This window comes from Typopeltis vanoorti, chromosome 1 (genome assembly GCF_054136105.1).
Source record: "Typopeltis vanoorti isolate ZY-2024b chromosome 1, IOZ_Tvanoo_1.0, whole genome shotgun sequence".
Lineage (NCBI taxonomy): Eukaryota > Metazoa > Arthropoda > Arachnida > Uropygi > Thelyphonidae > Typopeltis > Typopeltis vanoorti.
In genome coordinates this window covers 68,582,349-68,607,764 of record NC_143549.1, presented here as the reverse complement: position 1 = coordinate 68,607,764, position 25,416 = coordinate 68,582,349, and the positions used below count along the sequence as shown (strand labels likewise).

General features: G+C 34.4%; 1 protein-coding gene across 1 annotated transcript in view; it reads left to right on the top strand.

Annotated features, from left to right (window-relative positions):
- The first annotated feature begins 560 nt into the window (after window positions 1–560).
- The window catches only part of LOC150110065 (uncharacterized), a 46,563-nt gene continuing 21,707 nt past the window's right edge, over window positions 561–25,416 (top strand). Inside the window, exons 1-3 of the mRNA XM_090405433.1 lie at window positions 561–613; window positions 16,015–16,070; window positions 24,764–24,834. Of these exons, the coding sequence (XP_090261559.1) occupies window positions 16,046–16,070; window positions 24,764–24,834 (96 nt within the window). The 5' untranslated portion in view covers window positions 561–613; window positions 16,015–16,045. The remainder of the gene's footprint in view (window positions 614–16,014; window positions 16,071–24,763; window positions 24,835–25,416) is intronic.

Below are 25,416 nucleotides of genomic sequence, written 5' to 3'. Positions count from 1 at the left end.
AAGTATAAAATATAAAAATTAAAAATTAAGTAAACAAAATAATAAATTAATTAAATAAAAATAAAATAAATTTATTTATTTACTTTAAACGTTATTTGTTTTAATATAAATAAAATTATGATCAAATGGTTGAGAAATTGTGTAGAACCGTCTATTTCTTTCTTTTTCTTTTCTTTTCTTTTTTTTTTTCTTTTCGGAATGATAACTTAATATGATTTCAAAAAAATAGCAAGCGGCAGCAGCATTATAAAATAGCTATGGAAAACAATGGTTACTAAAAACCACAATAAACAAAATAATACTTGAAACATGCGTGGGTTTGACCAAACGAGCTCTATATTCATAAGTTTTTGTATTTAATTTAACTTCGCTGAATGCTTCTGGACATTTGCCACTATCATCAACTTAGATTCCAAGAAAGAATAATCTTGATGACGTTCTTACCAAACCACTTCGTTAATACGGGAAATAACTTTTATTGGTATTTTGAAGATATCTACAACAGCGCAGTAGATCATTTGGATTTTAAAAGTAATACGATTGTCTATGCGCTGAAGGTGCCCTTATAATACGTTAATTAACATTTTAGTAAAGAGAGTAAACTTCCAGTAATGTGAGTATTACGTGCCACTTTTTTGTTTTATCTTTGTCGAATAACTAAAATATTTAGTCGAATTCTTAATCTTTTACGCAGCAATCAGTGTGTTTCCTTATGTGTGAGTTTTGATTTTTAAATAAACAAACAAAAAAATCAATTTTTACCTTAGCTGCAATTGAAAGTTTTTGTTTCGTGACATATTCAAAGTTCGCGTGCTATTTAAGATTGTTTTAAACTTCAGTCGTACTTGAATTTTGTACATATCAACCGAATCTAAATTTTATTCCTTTCTAAATAATCATCTCGAGAAGTAAAGTCCTCTGCAAACAAACAAACAAATAACTTTTATAGTAGAAGACTAGAATGAGAGCACGAATGTGGCATCCGTTTTGCGATTGGTGATTGTACAATTATCTCTGTTGTAAGATGCATTTTTGAGCGATTTAAAAAATATTATCTTACCAAGTGCTAACAGAACTATTTATTTACTGTAACTTGTGCAAGTTATAGGTAATTAGTTGCGCCACAGTATAATGACATGATTTCGTTGAAGTGTTTTTTTTTTTTTTTTTGGATTGGCTTTAAATTGTTAACTATACTAGTGAAATTGGTTTGGTGACATCAACTAGAAGATCTACTTGAAGTACTATCAAGTCTATAATTTTGAATTCTCCTTTGAAATTCCGATTTCCTTCAACGCTATATAATTATGTATTGTTGCGCTTCGTATGCTGCTTGGGGTTCCTCTTCTGTGGTCAGATATAGATATAGCTAATAAAACCTTCCTATGTCAAAAAAAAAAAAAAAAAAGAAAAGAAAAGAAAAAGGATTTAAAGGATACACCAGGAATTTTATTTAGGCAGAATTTCTCACATGAACTAATGCAAAATATATATGCCATTAGTGTATCAGCAAAGTACCTGTTAAAGAATACGTTGTCTTGGCGCTAGAGAAAAATCGATAAACTACTATTCTCAAGCAACTCCCCCCCCCCGCTCCCGGCCTCTACAATACATACAATAATCATACAATAATCACCACTCCAAATGTGTGTACAGTATTTTAAGGATGGATAGATTTGGGATTTACATGGGTAGGTGGGTATAAAATAGCTTTTTGAGCGAAAAAGAATACCTAGTTTTTTCGAGGCTGAGGAAACTATTGATGTGATATGTTCGTGCCAAGAGAGGTTGGACGTAAATGTCAGTCCAAGGAGAGAGAGAGAGAGAGTTCATCCTGTATGATTGTGTGTGTGTGTGTGTGTGTGTGTGTGTGTGTGTGTGTGTGTGTGTGTGTGTGTGTGTGTGTGTGTGTGTGTGTGTGTGTGTGTGTGTGTGTGTGTGTGTGTGTGTGTATTACTGAGGATGAGGGAAGGCAAGCTGAGATTCCTCTTGCGAGAGAATAGGCATGACTGCATTTTGGCAGCACTGAGGTGACTAGGCTATCCTTGCACCATTGAAGGAATGGTATGGAGATCAGTGTTTATGGCACTGATTGCAGATGATCTTGATGTAAAGGATGTTTGGAAATTACATGGTTTGTCAAAGGAGTAGAATGAGTGGAGAATGCTATCGTCTGCATTCGTGGCAATGCTCGAATTCGTGCCGCCCACCATGACCAGAGAGAAAGATGGCTATCCAATTATAGAAGGCGGCAGGTAGACCGAAGGACGGCAGTTTGTAAAGCAGGCCTTAATGCCAAACACCATTGAAAGCTAAGTAGATGACATGTTTTCTCGCCGATTTGCCTATATGGGGATAAAACGAGTTTCCGGGAGAATAAACCCTACTCTCTCCGTATGAGAACGGCTGACTTAAAAAATCCTCTCGTCACAACGCAAATCGAACTCATGTCCTTGAACACGAAAAGCGCAATATCTTGTCGTTCTTCCAGTTCATGTATCTTTGCATGTTTCCATGTAGTTTTATTAATAGAGATCTGCACTTGTAATGAAGGCTAACTAAGTTTTATTGCTAAAGATTTTGGCGTAAAGTATTAAGCATAAATTAGCCTTGAAGCATAATAGAATTTATTGCAATCCTTCAGTACCGATATTTTAATGGAATAGTCAACCCACGCATTCTTCTTCTTATTCTTCTTCTTTTTCTTCTTCTTCTTCTTCTTCTTCTTCTTCTTCTTCTTCTTCTTATTATTATTATTATTATTATTATATAACAGTGTCTCTATGGTGGCAGAAGACTTATCGCGGGAGACCGACCCTACATTGACATACTAACCATTATTTACACAATGCCTATCAACTTCTTAAATTCATTAACAGACTAAGCATTCACAATCACCTCTGGCAACGCATTCCACACATTCACCACCCTCCAAGCAAAAGGTCTAGCCCTAACCTAACACCCTTGTTAACCACACTCTTACACAATCTCCAGGGATGACCCCTATAAAACTCCTTTAATAATTTATATGCCTCTATCACATCTCCTCTCTTACCTCTATCAGCTAGTTTTTACACCCACAAATCTTCAATCTTTCCTCATAGGAAACATTCCACAGAGCAACAATCTTTGTCACTCGCCTCAGGATCCTCTCCACCACTTCATCACCAAGGAATTCAGGTGACGATATTTGTGCGCGATAGTCTAAATGTGGTCTTATTAATGCTTTATAAGGTAAAGCATTAACTTCCCTTATTCCTACTTGTCAGTGTGTTCTTCAACAACCATGTAATTTGATGTGATGTTTTGGCAACCTTTGCAGAGTATGCCCTCTAAACTTCAGTTCTCTGTCCCTAATAATCTCTAAGTCCCTTTCCCCGTCAATTTCTTGCAGTTCAGTTCCATTATTATAGTAGATCGCATGTATCTCATCCTCACAAAAGTGTAACACCTTACACGTTAAACGGATAGCCATTTACCTTAGCCCATACCGCCAGCCTATTTAAGTCACCTTGCAAGATATCTACATCATTTGAATTGACTATCGCTCTCCCCAATTTTGCATCATCATCAAACAAGTGGATATGTCCTTTCAAATTATTTCCAATATCATTATTGTACGAATTAAACAACAGAGGACCAAGTACGAGCCCTGAGGTACACCACTAGTCACATGCCTTCTCTTGGACTCAACTACTCCATGCACTCTTTAATATCTGTCCATCGGCCGCCCCCCTAATCTAAATCACCAGCTAAGGATCCATGCCCTTTTGCTTCAATTTTGCAGCAGAGTTTCGTGTGGAATCCTGTTAAATGCAAAGTCCAGAAGTATCATAGAGTAAGGATTTCCTTTATCCAACTCTACTGTTACTTTACTGTTACAAGACATGGTTTTGCAAAGGGTATTGGACTATTATTTGCTACTTCTGTCCTAGAGCCTCCCTTATGCAGTGGAATTTTTTCCCCTCTTTCCACTCTATCGGAACTTTATCAGAACTGAGGCTTAAATTAAACTTCTTGGTTGTGGAGGTGCTAATTCTGTTGCACATTCTCGTAACACATGGGCCAATATGCTATCTAAACCTATGGCAGTGTTAGTATTAAGATTCTGTAATATACTAAGCACCTCTATTTTTTCTATCGCTAGACTCTCATCAGTCAGTGACACATTCGGCACTGCAATATCACAATCAAGATGGTGCACCACTTTTGCAAAATGATCACTAACTCAACTATTTGATTTGCTTCTGTTACTTCCTTACCATCAACGCTTTTAAAAGTCATCCTTCCATAGTTATTTCTCCTTTTACCTGCCACATAGCGAATGAACTCCTTAGGATTTCTTTTGGACTCTCATCAGCTAGCTTCCTCTCATAATTAGCTTTGGCCTTCCTTACCATACAGGTCACCCTCTTTGCCTGTACGTTGTACTGCTCATGAGTATGTCGATCACATTTTTTATATCATTTTCTCCACAATCTTTTCTTTATCTGCAACTCCTGCTTAGTAATACTATTCATCCATCTTGCTTCTACTTGATTTCCCTCCTGACTCTAGGAATACAGTGTGATACTGCTCTCCTTAAACACTCTTTGACAATCTCCCATGCACCATCAACATTTCTTCCCCTTCAAATTCTCATGCATAGCACTGCTGAAAACTGATTTCTCAGCTTGTTATAATTACCAGCCTTGTAATTTCACATATACCCCTTCTTAAGAGAATATTCAGCACTTCTTACATCACCCAGGTCATTTCATTCTACTTGTTTCCACCAGTGCTCTATGGTTACTGCTTGATTTTATATAAAACTCATATTTTATAAATTTTACATAAATTAAACTTCGCATAAAATTATTGAAGAACTCTCTCTCTCTCTCTCTCTCTCTCTCTCGAAATATTTCAAAGGCGTCTATCAAATGCTTTTTAGGGTTTTGAAAATGAATTAATAATAAAAACAACAAAAAAGAAATTGGTACATCAAAAGCTGTATGCGTCATATGTCTGCTGTTTGCGTGCGTCTAAGAAATTGATAGTAACCGCAGCTATTCTGGCAAGTTAATGTGTGTTTTGTTTTGTTGGGTCAGCTGTCAAATGAATCATTCACATATGATAAATGGAAAGAGATAGAGAGAGAGAAATATTTTTTTCCTTTTTTTTTCATTGCGATTACATATTCTGTGATAAATAATGCTCTCTTAATTACTTGGAAAAAAAAACCAGATAAATAACCCACATCTCTCACTTTTTTGTGATATAATGATTCGTAAAGAAGGCTCCTATTTTTTTTTTCATTCTCATTAATAAAATATCACTCTGAAATTAAGAGTAATTTCAGAGTGATATTTTATTAATGAGAATGAAAAATTATACTAAGTAATTAGATGCAGAACGAATTTATATTTTCTTGAGAAGAAGGCTAATAATTTTCATGCGTTTAGCGTATGTATTATTGTAGGTATACAGAAATATAAGACGACGTCATTAAGTTCAAAAAGATTTTGCTTAATCTGTTGATAATTTTTCTTTCAATAGGGTTACAAGAACTAAATCAATGACTAGTTGGTAGATGAAAACCGTGTCATAAATTAGTATTCATCCGCAATTTTTTCCACTTATCTGCATACTTATCGTCAGCCTGAAGTCTTTCCTCTTTAAATTCTCAATTAGTTCTCATATTAAACTTTTAATGAATAGAAATAGAGTTCATTTGATACCAGGCTGTAGTTTGGAATTAGGTTGTTAATTCCATAAGTATATTTGCGTAGCGAGCATCTCGGTTATTCTCCATTTGCCATTTTACTAATATTTATTAGGTATGATAGGAGATTTGCTTATCGTCCCAAAATATCACTAAAGTGCTAATTTATGACTTGGTCCTAAAGACAAGGAATGTTTTTTTTTTTTCATTTTTTGAAATGCGTGATGTATACGGTCGATTAATGTATTAGCAATGACAAGAAATTCAATGAATAAGAGCTTATCACAAGTGAAGTTTTAAGAGGCCTTAAAATTTTATGTAATTTAATTTCACTTACGTTAAATGACTCAAGTGAAAGCACATAAAGATGATTTCTGTGCAGGCACAGAGAAATTATTATTTATTTATTTACTTATTATTGCATCTCGATGGAGTCCCAGGACTAAATTAAAGCCATTCCGCATTACACTATCCCATATTCCAAACAGTCTAGACAAATGTAATTTTGTCTGTCTAGTAGGTTTGCCTGTTGTGCGAGAGAAAAAACTCCAATTTTCGAAAGGGAAAAAACTCCTGTCAAAAAAACCATTTTTTAGTAAAACCTTTAGTAAAATTTGATGTCATTTAATTACATGGATAAATCTGGATTCGAATCTAGGTTTATTCAAACGAAGGGTAACTTTAGTGCAATTAATAAATGAGTTTTCACAAGCTGATACGTAATTCGAATTATATTAAAAATACAAATCACTACAGCACATATGTACACAAAGAAATAATACTACACAGAGATTCGCATGTAGCTAGGGTAGGAAGATTCGAAGGCGTCTCTCGATTCTACAAAAGTTCTCTAATAATAACATCAATAATATCATTGATAACGAAAGTTAACAAAATAACAGAGCAAAAAAAATTGCGTTGCTCTGGATTCCAAATTTTCTTGTCGTGCCATTCGTATAATCAGAATAGAATGTTCTCTAATGAAATACGATGACATACCAAACACATAATAGCAAGATCTTCAAATAACTTCAGTAAGATATAGAAATCAGATTTAATGTGTTTATAAGATAAGGGTTACGTGTATTTTGATTGGGATTTTGTTTAGTTTATTTAGTGTGCAAAATTCGACTAGCAGTGGTAACATTGAACCAAGTTAGTGTCTTTATTTGTTTAGTCGTGAGAAGGTGATGTTATATTCCCCCCCACCACCCTCTCTCTCTCTCTCTCTCTCTCTCTCTCTCTCTCTCTTTTTCTTTATCTCGCATGCAAACACACACACACAACACACACAGCATTTATGCTACTTAAAATCTCGGCCACGTTCCGTCTCCAATTAAACGTAAGAATTTTAATGTATTATTTTTATATACTCCAATGTAGCACAATTATTAATCATTATTGGATAATTATATTGCTTAATGCATAAATGTGTGCTTATAAACTTAAACATATTAAGCACATGAGTATTAATCGTATTTTGCTCCTTTGATGGCGAAACAAATTTCAACCCTTAAGCACTGAAATTCAAGGACCACAGCCATGGACCTTGAAACTACCATAATATCAAAATAAAGGTAAAGTGGCCAATTTAAGTTATTACTTCTGGTTTATTGGAGCGTTGCTAATATAACGAATCATCAAGAATATTATATTTATATTAGTATAACGTTATCGCGATGACAACAACAGCAACAATAAAAGTAATTGATTTTCTAAATTCAGTTGCCAATTATGTTGCTCTAGAGGGAATGAATTTGCATTTTGTTTTTTAGATTTTTTTTAAAGCCATTATCAATCATTTGGCCATTATCAAAAGCATATTTTTCTTTGGTAATATACCATTGGGCTTATTTATTAATCTTGCTTTTTGGCATTATGTGTATGTTGTGCTTCAATTTATGTATGAATTTATGCGTCGAAAATATCTATTTCAATATTAGTGGTTTTCAGTAGCCAAGCACATGTTGCTGTTTAAATCTCTTTATTTGGATTTCTAGATATTTTTATTTTTCATATTTGTTCTTTAAATATTTTATAGGTTTTTTTTTTTTTCATTTAGAATGTACAAGATTTGCACTTAATTCTTAGATTATCTGTAACTATATATGTTAAGAATATACTTATCCGAACCCATTTTGATATCCTGGTCACAATTAAAATTAATGTAATCTGTTGATAAAATACTTTCATTTTGTCTGTTTTTAGTAATGAAATAATTAATCTTTTTTGAAACGAACTCTGATGAACTGGTGATTAAATAAAATATACAGTCGAATTCAGTTACTTAAAAGAATTGTAAATATTTTCCTCCTGTCAGATTTTCAGCATTTTTGGGTGGGAATGCTGTTAATGTAATTATTCTGGAACAGCGTCTGCTTTTTTTTTTTCACCTTTCAACAAAGAAACCGTATTCTTATTGCAACAGCGTTTTCCCCCCCTCCATCTTCAACGAACTTGAACAGTACTTTCTTTCTTTCTTTCTTTTTTTTTTTTTCCATTTTTCTTCCCTTCAAAAACAGTAATACAATAAAGAGACAACGCCGCATGAGCACGAGAATGCTTTTGATATATTATGGGTCATTCACACCAAAAAGGTAACGGATAACGCATGAAAAGTAATTGCCGAATGATATTATTCTAACCTCGGGAGAGGAGAGAGGAATACGAATCAAAATTTCGTTTCCAATAACCAAGTACTGGATCTTTCCCTTTAAAAGTAGATAACCACAAAGTGTTCTTGTATTTGCACGTGTAAGCTTCAGCTCTATAATAAAACAGAGAGAGAGAGAGGGGGGGAACAATTAATCAACCTAATTGTTCTTCTTTGAGAGGCCAGAGAATTTTTAGGGTTATCATCTCAAATGCGAGGACACGTTCCTCTCGACGTTACAGTTCTGGATGTATGGGCTAATAGTTATTCAGAACTGTATTGCCTGTAGCGAAAATAAAAATTATGCACATATTTTGAAAAGGACATTATTATTATATTTTATGTCCTTTTCATAAAAGATATAATCAAAGCCCAATTAAAAAACTATAAAATAAATAGATGAACCAGTTTTTTTTTTTTTTTTTTTTTTGGGGGGGGGGTCTCTGTAGCCTTGTGACAACGTTTCTTTGTCATTATTCTAGATCTTTGGTGTAGTGAAGTAATTTTTTTCCCTTCCGGGAAAGTGAGGTTTTTAATCCCCACATCTTAGAAAATTCGACTGCAGAACGTACACCATTAAAGAGAACTCATGGTAGTATCATTATTTAAGGTCGTGAGATGGTGTCTGGTGTACTGTTTCCCTGATATGTCTAAATTCATCGAAAGCCATGGTTTCTGCCAGTGTTGGCTAATGGCAGAGACTGTCCACCTCTTCCCTCGATTTTCAAAAGTCAGTTAGGACTAAAACAGCTCCGTCTAATTTTTTGGAGGGATAAATGGTGTTAGATGATTACTGAAAAACAGATTATTACTCAATTATCATTATTTTATTTAAATAATATTAATATTGCAAAAAATTAGGAAAATTAGTTCAGACGGAATCAGATCAGTCGGGTTAGAAAAAGAACAATAAACGAGAAGTCAGGAAGTATTGAAGTATATGTATTCATCCTATCGTTGGAGGAAACGGTAAAATAAAGATAGTACTTCGAGAACAATGGAAAATGAAGGAGTAGGAACGAGAAGAAGCATATTTGCGATATTTTCTGTTTCCGGTTGTTCTTCGTACATGATACATTAGCTTCTGTATAAGAATGAGAAGCGCATTGTACTTGAAAAACCTCTATAGCATTATATCGATTTTATAGCACATGTCGTGAACTTCGTTTCATTGAAAGAAAATCCGACATGCATGCATCTATAAAGAGTTATATAACTCACTAAATATAATGAAGTGTAATTAAATTAAGGGGATATTAGATCCCACATTGTTTTAAAATCGAATAAGAAACTCAAAGATTGGAATCAGAGAGTTTCATGCCGAATATAGTATAAAAAACTATAAAAGTATCGGCGAATACTAGCGTGAGCTGAATGCAAGTAGTCCTAGAACGTAGTACAAACACGGGCAACTCGTTGCAAAGGTGGGGAAAGTTCTGATCACTATTTTTTGGTATTTACCATAATGTAAAAACACATTTCCTAGGAAATGTATGCTGTTATTACGTTATGGTAGGGAGGTCACCACTCAGACCGGCCTCAGCCCCCATTGAGGCCTCATCAGTGAGTAGCTAGACCGAATTATTAATACCAAAGGGTATAGCGAAAAGAACTTATATACTCTGCTATACGAGTTGTCCAAAAAGGTACACCCATTAAGTTACTTAAATATAAAGAGCCAACAGGCTTCATTTCGGCGATATAAACATTAATTAAATTAAGGGGATATTAGATCCCACATTGTTTTAAAACCGAATAAGAAACTCAAAGATTGGAATCAGAGAGTTTTGCCGAATATAGTATAAAAAACTATAAAAGTATCGCCGAAATGAAGCCTGTTGGCTCTTTATATTTAAGTAATATAAATGAAGTGTTTTGATTACATATTTCTAAATGCCTTTCTAAAACAAGGCACTTCCATGTTGGAATTAGAATCTAAAACAAGGTGTAGGAGAAAAAATGCAACATACCGCTCTGAAAAATGCTTCTTAAAAGTGAGGCAGTGTAGATGCTCACTTTCTTTAAATACTTCTGTTTAAAACTAATCATTATAAGAGACCACGTTAGCATCCATAATTTTTTAGAGAAATGCAAAGCACTTACTCCTTTCTTGACTGATCTATATTGAAATCAGTTTCCCGAAAAACGAGTGTACGAACTCGAATTATGAAAGGAATTAAATGCATTTACAATTTCGCAATAAGCCTTTAGCTTAAGCACTTTTTCATTATATTTCTACTGGTGAGCATGAAACATGCGAAAAGAAAACGTAGACCTGTCTCATTTGATCGGAGGATAAAAGTTCAAGTTTCTCTACCTTCTTCTTTCACTTCGGCTGTAAATTCTCGCCGATATAACTTCTTGTGATTTATTATTATCGTTGTTGCTGTTGTTGTTGTTGTTGTTGTTGTTATCTGGAAGTTCTAGAAAGTCAAGGACTCATTGAGAGGCCATAGATCACCCATGCTAGATATTATACTTTCTCTTCAACTCATTCATAGTAGACGCACTGACTGTGTTCAACAGCCAAACTGTCCCACTAATTCATTGCTCTGTGAGAGAAAAATGTTGCTATCACCGCTGTCTTAACTGCACACAAACTTAATTTCCACCGATGCCCTACTATCCTCTCCCTTCCTCTCATATAACGAAAAATTTCAACTTGTATCTTATAATATCCTTTCAGACATTTATAGACATCTATAAACGCACGGAAAATAGTCGTAATTAACATTGGTTTATATTTGAGCTACAAACCTAGACAATTAACTTTTATAAATTTTTTTTTTTTTTTTTATGTTTGCTAGAAAAACATAAGGGGATAAAAAATATTCCGAGTTTCCAGAGAAAGCGCCCTCTGTATGAGACCGTCACCCACTGTATGAGATCTCTACCTGGTCTTCGTTGAAAAGACTTATTCTTCATTTCCCAGGATTTGAATCTACTGCCAATTAATAGAGAAAAAGACTTGTCTGATAGCTTTAGTGGCTTTGGTGTAATTATAATATTTAATTTTGAACTCGTTTTTCTACAAGAGGGAAGAACATTTGATAACATTTAGGAGTGGTAACAACAGTTCACAAATTGACTATATTTTGACTAGAAGAAAACATCTTAAGGTTGTGACAAATTGTAAAGTATTTCCAACAGATCAAGTAGCACAGCAACACCGACTGCTGTGCGCAGACTTTTTGATATTGCGCAGACATTTGATAACATTTAGGAGTGGTAACAACAGTTCACAAATTGACTATATTTTGACTAGAAGAAAACATCTTAAGGTTGTGACAAATTGTAAAGTATTTCCAACAGATCAAGTAGCACAGCAACACCGACTGCTGTGCGCAGACTTTAAAATAAGATCAAAGATAAGAACCTCTGGATGCCATGGGATGAAGACAATTAAGTGCTTTCGCTTAAAAGAGGAGAGTGTGAGGAATCGTTTTAGGGAGAGGGTGTTAGAGAGGATTTCGGATGGACTGGAAATTGTGCAAGATTGGTGGAAACATAATTCAAAATTAATCCTGAGCTGTGCAATCGAGGTGCTTTGCGAGACATCTGGAAAGATTAGAGAGCAGAAGGAGGGTTGGTGGTGGAATAATAATGTACAAGTGGCAGTGACAGCTAAGAGGAAGGCAAAGCAGAAGTGGGATGAGTCAAGAGTGGAAGAGGACAGAGAGAGGTGTACAGAGAGAGAAAGCAAGAAGCCAAGAGAGTTGTGGCACAGGCGAAGGCCATGGCATATCAAGATCTGTATGATCAATTAGAAACAAAGGAAGGACAGAGAAAAATTTACCAACTAGCGAAATGTAGAAATAAAGCAGTAAAGGACATCTTACATGTGAGGCAAATCAAAGACGCTGAAGGAAGAGTATTATGGAGGGACGTGGACATAAGAAACAGATGGAAAATATACTTTGAGGGACTTTTGAATGAGGAACATGCAAGGACTCACAAAGAAGATGGGAAGCCTTCTGAGGGGATGATGCAAAACATCAGTAGAGTGGAAGTGAAGGAGGCCATGAAGAGGATGAAGAATGGAAAATCGGTGGGCCCGACAGAATTCCAGTGGAGGCATGGAAGGCGCTGGAGGAAGAGAGAATTGACCTGCTGTGGGACCTGTTCATGAAAGTTTGCCAACAGAAAAATATACCCGAGAAATGGAGGGAGAGTACTCTTGTCCCCATCTACAAGGGTAAAGGGGATGCACAAGACTGTAAAAATTACAGAGGAATAAAGTTGATGTCCCACACAATGAAAATCCTAGAAAGGGTTCTTGATGGTAGATTGAGGAAGGAGGTGGAGATTGCAATGGAACAATTTGGCTTCATGCCTGGTAGATCAACAACAGACGTATCTTTGGGTTACGGCAGATGATGGAAAAGTATCGAGAGAAACAAAGGGAGCTACATCTGGCATTTATTGATCTGGAGAAAGCATACGATAGAGTGCCAAGGTAAGAAGTCTGGAGATGTCTGAGGGAGAAGAAGGTGCCGGAGAAATATGTCAGGTTGTTGCGGGAAATGTACAGAAATGTGATGACAAGTGTTCGGACCTGTCTGGGACAGACAAAAAGTTTTCAAGTAACAGTTAGCTTGCATCAAGAGTCAGCATTAAGTCCGTTTCTGTGATGGAGGTGGTAACAGGAGGTGAGAGAAGATGCGCCTTGGACAATGTTGTATGCAGATGACATCTTGCTGTGTGCAGAATCAAGAGAAGAAGCGGGAACTAAACTGGAAATATGGAAAAAAATACTGGAAGAGAGAGGTATGAGACTGAGCAGAAGTAAGACAGAGTATATGTGTTGCACAGTGGGCGGCGGACAGGAGACAGATATGGAGCTGGAAGGAAATGTCACCAGGAAGGTGAGAGACTTTAGATACTTAGGTTCAACAGTGGAAGATGATAGAGGAGCTGAGAAGGAAGTGGGATGCAGGATACAAGCGAGTTGGAGGAACTGGAGGGAGATGGCTGGAGTGTTATGCGATAAGAGGGTGCCGATCAATCTGAAAGGCAAAATCTGTAGGACAGTAGTGAGGTCAGCTATGACATATGCTATAGAAACTGTGGCCCTGAGGAAAAATAACATCAGCAGGATGGAAGTAGCAGAGATGAGAATGCTTAGGTGGATGTGCGGTGTGACCAGAAAGGATCGTATGAGAAATGACTATGTCAGAGGAACAATGAAAGTTATGAACTTAGGAGCGAAAATACAGGAGGCAAGGTTGAGATGGTTTGGTCATGTGATGAGGAGGGAGGAAGAATATGTGGGAAGAAGGGTCATGCAGATGGATGCAAGGAAGGCGGAAGTGTGGGCGGCCAAAGAAGAGATGGAGGGAGCTGGTAGAAGAGGACTTGAGAATGAAGAACTTGGATGTGGTGACAGCCGAAGACAGGAAGGTGTGGAGGAGACTCATTATCAACAGTGACCCCCACTTAAGTGGGAGAAGCTGCAGAAGAAGAAGAAGAAGAAGGTGTAATTATAATATTTGTTTACTTGAAGCAAAAAGTGAAGAGACAGACTGAAGTAATGTTTCATTACAGTGCAAAATTAAAGAAAATATTGGGGAAGGATTCTAATGGTTGTTGATTAAAGCATTTTCGAGGGAAACTCGTGAAATATGTATTATTTTTATTTATTTATTGTGAAATACTAAGATTTAAGTATTTTAAATATCCCCCAAAAAACAGCAATAACTAAAAATATGCATTAGGGTTTTTCGCCCAAAATTAAATTAGCGCTTTCCCTATTTAATGATCGATAAATAGTTAATTCGTGGCCACTTCTTAATAGGACATTCATTCTTGATAAAAATAAAAAATAAAGTAAAACAATTTTACTGTAATTAATCAATCAACTATTTTATGGATATGAGTTTCTTTTGGTCTTTTGACTCCTGTAAAAATGTAATAATATAATCACTGTTGAAAGATTCTTTAATTTTTTTTCTGAATATTATACAGTAGTTTAACGGAGTGTAACATAGTATATGCAGTATGTCCTCATTTATTTTGTCTGGCTATTTTGTATGGCAAAACGCTTTTTACCTACAAAAAGAAGGCACAGCCATGGGCTCGCCATTATCCCCCCCCCCCCCCATTTTAACTTTTACATGGAACATTTTGAGCAACTTGCTTTAGGCTCCTCCCCTTTAAAACCCAAAGTCTGGCTTAGATACATTGACGATGTTTTCGAGATCTGATCCCATGGTCGCCAGACACTAGGCAAATTCCTTAGCCACCTAAACAAACAACACAAAATCATATAGTTCACAATTGAGATTGAAAAACAGAACACACTTCCGTTAAAAGATACACTTGTCACACGTCTTCCTTCTGGCAATCTTTCCTTCACGGTTTACCGAAAACCGACACATACAGGCCAATATATACACATAAACTCCTACCACCACCGAACACAAAAACTAGATGTCATCAACACTCTAAAAAGCAGGGCTCTGAAAATCTGATTCAGTGAACAGACACTGAAAGACGAATTTAAAGTGATCGGCAATACTTTCCAAAAAAATGGGTACAGCCAAAACACTATTAACAAATTTCTCTACAAGACCTCAATAAAAAACAAAGACAAACCAGACTACAACAAAACTATAACCATTCCCTACATTAAAGGGACATCAGACAAAATAAACAGAGTACTACAAAAATACAACCTCAAAGCCACTTTTAAACCCCCCCCCTGCAAAATTAAAAAGCTAACTCAACTCATCCAAAGACCCCCCCCCCGCTGGCCCACCATGGAGTATACCTTATTCATTGCGCCTGTAACATACCATATATAGGACAAACAGGACGCACAATTCCTATCAGACAAAAAGAACATAAACGACACATTAAATATAATAATTATGGTGAAGCTGGTCTTTCTGCTCATGCCCTGAACACCTTACATAGAATTGACTGGAAAAGCACTAGATGTCTACATCACACCAAAACATGGTATGAATGCAAATTTAAGGAAGCCTGTGAGATCATTATCAACCACCCCAATCTGAACAATAATGAAGGTCTAAATATCCCATACATATGGAAGGCATATATTCGACCCACGGAACCTTCCTCTCTAAGAACAACTATAAACAGGACTATAGTAAATCCAGGATCCTAAATCAAAAATAACAATTATAATACTAAAAATATGACATCATTGTTACTGAAAGAAAACTATCTATAAGATTTCTGCTTCTCTAAATATCACATATGGTATTTTTTCGAGAGATATTTCAAGCCTACTGTGCGAAGTGGTGAGAGAAGAAAATCGGTTGCCACCCGAAAACCATTCACAGAAATCATGTCCACGGTGAGATTCAAACCTACTGACTGTTGATTAGTCAGCAAGACGCTATTCAACTACTACCTAATAGTAAAATTTGCTGCCCTAGAAAGAGTAGAAAAGTTCACTACCGGGCACAGTTATCCCTTAAACTCTGTCCAGAACTTGTCGTTTTAGACTTTACTTCAAGAGGAAATTGTTAAAGTAAAAATATTTAATATTTTTAAATATAATCAGCTTCTTTTTCGTTGTCCTTTTTCATGCCTATATTGTGCTTCCTATTTAAAAACTTGCTACTGAGTAAGTTTATTAGATTTTTTAATGCACTACTATTAGAACTGATTTCGTTACATTTCCTTATTACAGTGACTGCAGGAAGACCACCGGTTAAACCAGGATGTGGCTTACGGTACTGCTTTTAGGTAAGCATAAAAAATAAGACTAAATCTCTGTTTGAGTTCTATAAACGTGCTTAAGATTTTCTTCTTTTCTTTTTTCTTTTTTTTCAAAGAAAAACTCGCACTTCAGATCATTTAACTGAAACCACATAGCAAGGTATGACCTTGACATCACGCAAGCTTGCTCTTATTCTTGGTAAGCGTGCTCTGGTATGTTGTCCTTAATCTAAAAAAAGTAGAAGTTAACCGAAGTTAACCTCACCTAATTGGCTAATTAATTAGACCAAACAAGATTCGACTCAGTTAAATATGATGAAGCATGCAGTTCAAAAGGCGTGACTAATTACAGCCAAATAACGGTTACATTTACTGTTTTATTCCTTAATGTTTTATACTAAGGCCGGGAATGAGAGCAGAGTTAAGTGATCAGCTCAAATTATGTTCCATTTATGTAGAAATGCAGCAGTAATTCCTTCACCACACGCACATGCAAGAACAGCAGTGATGTAGCCATATTTTTAAATTCCATATTTTCCATAAATATTTAATGTTTCTTCTTCTTGTCATGTGGTTGTTACAACGTCGATTGTATATAAAAATGCAAAATTAGAGCATTTATATGGAATATAACCAATTCTGAAGACAACTCCATCGATGATGTATCATTAAAGAAATGAGACATTTCTTTAATGTCTCATTTCCAGTATTATATAAACACATTGTAGACTTTCAACTGAGATACATTACGTAATATTCAGGCAGCGAAGATTTATTAAATTAGGAAACCAGTGGCGACCGGTGAAAATTTTAAGTGGGGGTGCTGCATAAAAGATAAGAAAAATAATTCATTTTTTTCCTAATCAGTAGCCAATTTATTAATAAGTAAATTTACATATTAAAAAAATTGCTTTATTAAAAATATTTCACCCTCACCACGAACACACACACACACCAATAATAAAAGTTTCGTACACAGAAATAACGCGCGCAAGCATACAATTTATCTGTAGCGACACTGTTCAACGAGCAGTGTCGGTTTCGACATTCCATCGCTGCGTTAGATCGCAGTGCATTTGTTTCGTAATCTAAAGAGTTAATCGAACAATTCCAATTATTAACTATTCAGTCAATGTCAAAACATAAGCTGTAACCTTTAACATGTTGTATTGTATTTGTATAATGTGGTAAGCATTATTATTATTTATAAACACAAACAAAATTTAATTGTTTTTTTCCTTGGGGGCGCTGCAGTGTCGCAGCGCTTATGTACAAGCCGCCACTGTAGGAAACTAAAAGCGCAAACATCCAAGTTATCAAATTAATTGGTATTTTTGAAGTACAGAGACCATGCTAATTCAAAAGCTTTTGTTGACACTAATTCAGTAGCAGAACAACACTGACTCGCGTAATCTTATGACACCTTATCTTGAGGTACGTTTTGAGATTTTGCAGTCATATCAGGAAAACAACACCTATTTTATTTAAACTGAGAGTTAGTTTACTTTGTGGAATTACACGAAAGAAACATTTTTCTTTTATATATCTAAAATTAAGTTTTAAGTTTTTAAGGTAATAAACTTGTTAATATGAAGTGACAGCTCTTTCTGTAGTTTCATTTACACTTTAAAAATAGCCGAGGCCACACAGAAATTCCGTACAAACAAAATCTATATTTCTTTTCTAAAGATATTAGCTTGTAGCAAAGCCTTTGAACAGCGTTCCACCTAAAAAGTCTGCATCAAAATGATCAAATAGGTATTTGATTATCATCTAATGCGATGGTTATAAAACTAGTTGACTGATAGATGACAGTAATTGATGTTCAGAGTAAATTCTTCAAAGAGCTAGGTTGTTAGGAGATGAATGCCACAAGATTCGGTGTTAGTACCCTTTTTGTTTCATATATATTCATAAATGATTTAGATTGAAATATTAAAAGAAAAAGTTCTATTTTTACTGATGATACAAAAGTAAGCAGAGTTCTAATGAAAAGTTATTTAAAGAATTATCTTAATACGTGTATATTAGAAGAGTAAATGATGAAGTATGATTTAAAATTTGATATGAACGAACGCAAGTATATTCGATTCGGTAAGAAGATAACATTGGATGAATATGAGTTGAATGGACAGGCTTTATAAAAAGTAAATGAATACGAAGATTTGAATATTTTGGTCAATAGGTCATTTAAAGGTTGGCACTCAGCTTTACTTGCTATGATTTTTAATGGAGCTCAAGAAAATTCAAAGATTCAGAGAGGATTGATTGTATCCTCAACAGTTATAAGAATCAGTAAGTTAGTTATAATCTGATTAATTTAATTAATATTAGATGGCATGGAGATTTAATCGAGGTTTAGATGTTAGTTCATGGCATATATAAGATAGATAGCTGAAGTTTGTTGTATTGAGCTAAACCAGGCTCTAATTTTTATTTTTATTATTATTATTATTATGTGAACCCTACTTACGAATGGTTATTATAAACCTATAATACATTAGTACTTTGGGTGAGCTAAGGATTTTTTTTTCCATTATTATTATTATTTTTTTATCAAGTCCGTAAACCCTGCTCTAGAGGCACCAAGCCTTCAATATCTAATTCGAGTAATGAAAATGTCGATATTGTTATGTGTCTTTGCATAAATATGTAAGGAAATATAAAAATATAAGGAAATATATATATATATATATATATATAATAAAATAAATATGAGAGAAGGATGAAAGGGAAAAGATAAGATGCGTGAATGTACACGTCATCCGGGTGCGAATGGTGAATTTCGTGATAATCGTATCCGTTAGTCCACAGCAGCTATTAGCCAGTATATAGTTCAACCGTGTTCGTTTTATTTTTAAGATCATTTGCTTAGTGAGTCTCAAACTGTGTCTGTTGATTTGTATTCCTCCCAGTAACTCCAGTCTTTCCCTTCACAAAGATAAAGCCAACTTTAAATGCATTTGATAGTTACATTAGCAGAAAATCATTAGTTATACACAATAAAGTCTATAAGCTGATAATTTTTTAAAACTCTTCACCGTAATTCTTCATTTTCATTTTTGCTTTAGTACAAAGTAATATTATCACCTGATTTCGAATACAATGATGTTATGTTTATTATTTTTCCTAACCCATCCACGATACATGCTGGCGAACTATGTGCGACCACAAATGCGAGACCCCTCGACTCTTCTGCACATGGCAAAAGAAGGCAAATCCATTCTGATAATAGGTAATCAATGCGTTTCGTGGGATGAATGTTTATTATTATACGTCGGAAAAATTAGCTTTTCTTTTATGAAAATTCTAGTTTTAAGTGGTAACTATTTTGCTTGTACAACAGTTTGAAAATTTTACGTATAAAGCACGTGATTTTGCGCATTGGTAGCGAATTCGTACATCGCCTTATTCCTTTCTCCCGTTTAACATGAATTGACTCTTCTTGGCACATTGCCAGCCGAAGGCCTCTCATCTGTGGTCTGACAGTAAATGGTTCAATAAGCTTTTAAGCCTTATACAATCTGGTTCGCACTTGTATAAAACATGCAATCTATTTAGTTTAAATTATCATTAAAAGATTGCTTGTTTTTCAGTGAATTTTATTTTTACCGGGCTATGCTTGGAATCTTTTTTTTTAAATTTTTACTTTTTAAATAAACGATGTCATCCCCAAATTTTGCAAACAATCTGATTTAATGTTGCAATATTCTACAAAAAACACCAATGTTTACAATTCAGTTTACAATTTAGCTGACCTGCGATCTTGAAATAATATTCTTTTCCGTGTTAAGCAGAGGTGCAACTGTCTGCTTGGTTTGTTTCTGGTCAATAATTCAATCATAAAAGCAACAAATACTTAACTGATATTGCCGTGAAAACCTACTAGCAAAAAAAAAAAAAAAAGTACAAAAAAAAAGTCAATGTTTATGACAGACTTATAAAGTACTGTACTTCGTTTTATGAGTTTAGCATATATATATATATATATATATATATATATAAGATTGTAGAATATTTTCTAATCAACTATTTTTCGAGTTTATGATATAAAATGTTTAAAATAAATATAAAATTTAAAATAGTGTTTATAATATTATAACTTACAGGATTAATATAAAATATTTATTTTATTCACCCGTGTTAGTGTACGTTACTTCTTTTAATTTTTACTTTTTAATTTTCCTCATTAAAATTTTCACTTAACTGTTTACTTCCTTCTATGGTTACGTACATTCAGCTTTGTCTTTTCATTTGCAAATCACGAAGCAAAAAGCAGTACTAATTATAGTTTAATTACCTTTCATTCTAGAAGGTGTTTCCGACTAGTACTTCAAGGGTATTATATCAAAGTCTAGCTAGTGTGTGATATACTGCGTACTGCATTCTAGATTTAATTACAAAGGTGGGACCATTGTTTCCTAATCAAAGTCTTGAGGGAATTTTGGATTTTTATAACGTGTGACTTTTCTTTTTTACTGAAAAGCAAGTCGCATACGTAGTAGTGGATAAGAAATTCACACATTTAAGGTACTTGTGAGGGTCAATACAACGTTAATAGACATGTCATCCTTGGAAAACGTCTTGTGGTTTGGTCGACGGTGTCGTTAAAAAGGTTAAGAAAGCAATTAGTGAAATGAAGGTTTTTTTTTAACGTACATTTATTATTTCTTAGCACTCATTTTACACTTTTTCTAGTAGAAATGAAATAACTATGTAATAATAATAATTAATAAATAAATAAATAAACTAAATAATAATGTCTACAGACATTCTCTAGCGCAATGTTCTTATAAACTGAGTATCTATTGTAGCCTTTACTAGCTCAGCAGTTTTCTATGCAGGCAAGACATTTTAAAGATGTTCTTTGCTGGGAGGATGATTCAGAGATAGAACTTTATTATTCGAAACATCCAAAGCCTTTCAGGATTAACTCAGTATTCATTAAATGGCATGCACCAAACATTGAATTTCATTTTCATGAGCGAAGCATCTTTTCTTGGCAAGTCCTTTAAAAACATAGTTTGTTCCTCTTGCTGGACTGTCCGAAAGTAAAGGTAGCAGCAATATTTGGTGAAGATTCAATCCAAGAAAAAGGAAGATGGTCTTCAAATACCACAAAACCAACAATGCCTTCAAATACCAACAATGCACTTAGTATTTTATTGCATTTAGGAAGGAGGACATGATGTTTGTTTGTTTGCTTTATGCCAAAGAAATGAGCCAGAGACTGTTCTTTCCTGGTATGTAAAAAAAAACTACTTCCTTCAAACTGAAATTAGAGGAATCAGTAAATAAATGCCTATATTGTTGAGGTTTTATTCCCCAAAGCAAATTTTTCATCAGTTCATTAATGTCCAGAACACACAAAGGAAATTTTACATACCATTAGATCTTACAGTTTTTCACTCTCTTTCTAAATGTAAATAAATATTCATGTCTTTTTAGAAAATAGATTCCATTTTTACAGCCTAATCACAAAAGTTCTGCTAGTCGCTTTGACAAATGCAGATGACGTACTATGTAATTAAATTCCTTTACTCAATTAGGTGTGTAGTTCTTGAGTACCCTCGGATCAGATTGATGACCCTCTGTACAATAGTAGTCGTTTTTTTTTTTTCCAGTAATATCAGTAATAGTGAGATTATGGGATAAGGGTAAGAAGATCTCTGTGTAACATGTCTTTATTGTGGATGGAGAATTTTAAATGTCCTGTTTGAAATTTAAAAAAAAGTAGCAGTCTTCAAGGTTCATGCCATGTCATGCAAATGGCAAACTTCAACTCTTCTTTGCTTTCATTCATTACCGCGGATTTCCGTAGCACATTATGTTGCATATACATAATGGCCAAATTTTGCCTTCTTCTTCTCTCAAATGGCGGCTTATAAAATACAGCAATTTGTACTTTGTTATACATCAATGTTGTGATTTTGTTATAAGCAGTTCGACACATAAGAACTGTTTGGCGAATTCTCACAGCCGCGACGGTGTTCCTTCCTCAATCTCACAGTTTCACAGAAAAACCAAATACAACCGAACCCAACTATCCTCAATTCCAAATAGTCTGCGATTGATTAATATGAACAAGCTTGCTATGAAACGATCTTCTGCTCTCCGTCTGTCCTTCGCTAACGCTGTCACGTTCTATTACCATATCCATTAATTCTGCTACCATGTAATAAGTAAGAATTTATGAACAAATGGTCTTTATTTTCTTCATCTTTTTCTAAACAGTGACGTTATTCAACTTCAAAAATCCAGTCTGAAATAAGCATATATCAAAATTAATGTAAAAAAATTTTCAATTATGTTCCAAAATCTTATCAACTTGTGTAATCTTTCCGGCGCTTGAGGAAAATAAATATTTGCAAACGAAACTGGATCCACTTGTTTTTATAACCGGAAGCAATGTTCCGCTCCTTTTACTGGCCTTCACCAGACAGACAAAGCTATGCTAATGAACCCTACGCATTCTTACAAAGCACTCCTTAAAATCAACAACTTGGGAATTGTGAAAATGAAAGCCTCACTAACAGTAATCTAACTAATGAGTATCTCCAGAATGATTTGTCAACTAGGTTTCAAACATTTTCGAAAGCAAACATTTACACGGAACTTCCTGCAAAGGGTTTAAGTCGTACGCTCTGTCCTAAATCACGTATACTTATATTTGTGCTTACCCTCGTAAAAATGCGTGAAGAATTATAATGATTCGACTGACGTCACGTTTTAATAATCAAGCCATGCTTAGATGCCCATGGCTTTTATTGAATGCGTGGAAACTGAATCATCAGTTTTATTCCTTTCTCATAAAGGTTGCGAAATCGTATAAACAGGGTGCGCATTATAGATTGTACCTGAAGAGAAGCTGTAAGAAAGCAATTATTTCGACACTGTGTACACTTACCAGTTTATAGAATCTTTCCAATTTGTAATCGGTTCATATTATTCTTTCTTGACTGATTAGTATTTCTTTCTATGCAATTTTTCGTTTCTTTAAAAACGAAAACTTGCATAGAACTCTAAAGTAGGTCAGCATATGTTGACGTCATGATATGCAAAAGCATGATCATAATAAAACTAGTGTTTAAGTTGTTGCATATTATAAATCTCTATTCCCTTTTAATTGACGATCTCAGACAAGAATTTGTTTTGACCTAGAAATTCAGAATGATTGAAGGTTTTGAAGGAGAATATACTAATTAGCATTTGAATTGAATATATGTAGGCTGTGATGTTCCAGGAAAGAAATATTAAGGAAAATTATTCCAAACGAACAGACGTTCGTGTGTGTGTGGGGGGGGGGATGAATGCAAAAGAAGAAAAGTTAGTTTGGCGAGTTGAGAAATGACTTGCAAACAAATAGCGACTCAACTGGCTGGTGCTCGTTCAAATCTTAGCGGAATTAGCTTGGAAGTATCTGTAAATAGACAGACAAATAAAACTGCATATCTTGGTAGAGTAAATTAATGTGCGTGTGTGTGTGTGTGTGTGTGTGTGTGTGTGAGAGAGAGAGAGAGAGAGAGAGAGAGAGAGGATAAGTAGATTCAAGTTAGATTTTTTTTGTCCTCTTTCTTCGGATGTGAGAAGCGCATATTCTGATGAACATACTATCTTCACTTAAAATACTATATTGATTTCAGACTCATGCACAGAGAGGGAGATACAATAAGACACAAAAAGTAGCCGTTCTTAAACCACTATGTTAAGAAGCATAGCTATATTTAAATAAACATTTGAAGAGGTAAAAATATCCTTCCACCATACTCATAAAGAAATTAATAATGAACATTTATTTCTTCTGTACTACTTCTATTTCTGTTCTTCTATTTCTTTATTGGTTATATGATAGTTTTTTTTCCTTTTTCCCCCTTGTTTAAACACGATTATAAAGTAAATTTAATTTGACGAAAACTTATTCGATAAAATGAACTTTTTTTTTTTTTTGGATACCACTTTTAAGATTTTATTTCAAAGTACGTCTGTGAATCTCCAATGGTCCTTGAACTCACCATAAATTGAAATATAGGAGCAAATTATTTGTATTAAGCAACTACTTGAAATTATACCAAATATAGATATTCATTAGTATTTAATGAATATCTATATTGTTTTCGCTTCCACAAAAAGATAATGTATGAGACATAACATATTAGCATTTGTGAGCAGCGTTGCCGAATTCTGTGCTCAACGTAAGATTGATGGAAGACTGAACATTACAGTAATTGTATTCTATTTCCTGCAGAAATAAACCTGTTTATCTCCACACCGATCTCAATAATCAAGATATATCCAGGCATCACAAATTACAGAGAACAGCCTTTATTAAATCTTCAGGATATTGACCTAAATAACTGAATATCATGTTTCGAAATATTATTTGCGCTTTTCAAATTTTCAAGGATTATTATACAGAGATTTGAAATAGAGGTTTTGAGTCTAACACGAACTATGGAGAGAGAGACTTTAAGAATTTTTGTTTCACATGTCGAAAGAGTCAGTAACGATTATTTTAAGTACCGCAAGCTAAGAACTGATGTATGCAATTAAAATAGCAAGCTAATTAAGATAATGATAAACTTGATAAGACAGTGATAAATTTGCAGACTTTTTTTAATTAATTATAATGAAATAAAGGTAGAAGTTTGGTTCATTTACATTATTCTCATAAGTAATATATTCATTGGAAAGTATGATTATTTTGTTTTGCGTTTACCCAGGAGGGATACTGCAGCATTTCCTTTTGTCCCAAGCAGCCGTCCATTCTTCGTGGCATACAGGTGGTGCACAGGTAGGTGTTAAGAAACGTGACTTGTACATTAAAATTTTACTTATATTGTCTACTGCTTTGTTCTGATTTTTTTATGCTACTTTATAAAAGCAAGTAATATATGAAGTAGCTAATTCGTGAATAAATAATTTCTTGCTTAAAATGTTTTAAAGAATCTTTCCTTCTTGAAATACGCTCTGTATTTCGAGAAATTGAAATACAGAATATTTCAGAGTACAATGTATTTAGTAACCATTCTGGATGTTTTTTTTGTGACTATTATTTTTGAAAAGAATACATATGTGCCCGACCATCCATCTTAATAATTTTCATGCGAGTTCGTCTGGTAGCCATGTTGGCTTTACTGAATGAAATGTTATGAAAATTCATGAAATGCAATTAAGTAAGATGACATCTGTAGACATGATATTTATGAAATTTCATGATAGCGGTTCAAACGTTCATGGTTGTAACATACAGATAGACAGGAAACTTTTGATACGAACATGGTATTAATATGATTTCTGATGGTATGATATTCGTAGTTGAATAAATATCGGCTCCAGAGTTTAAAAGCCATTAGAAAAATATTGACAGGCTGGT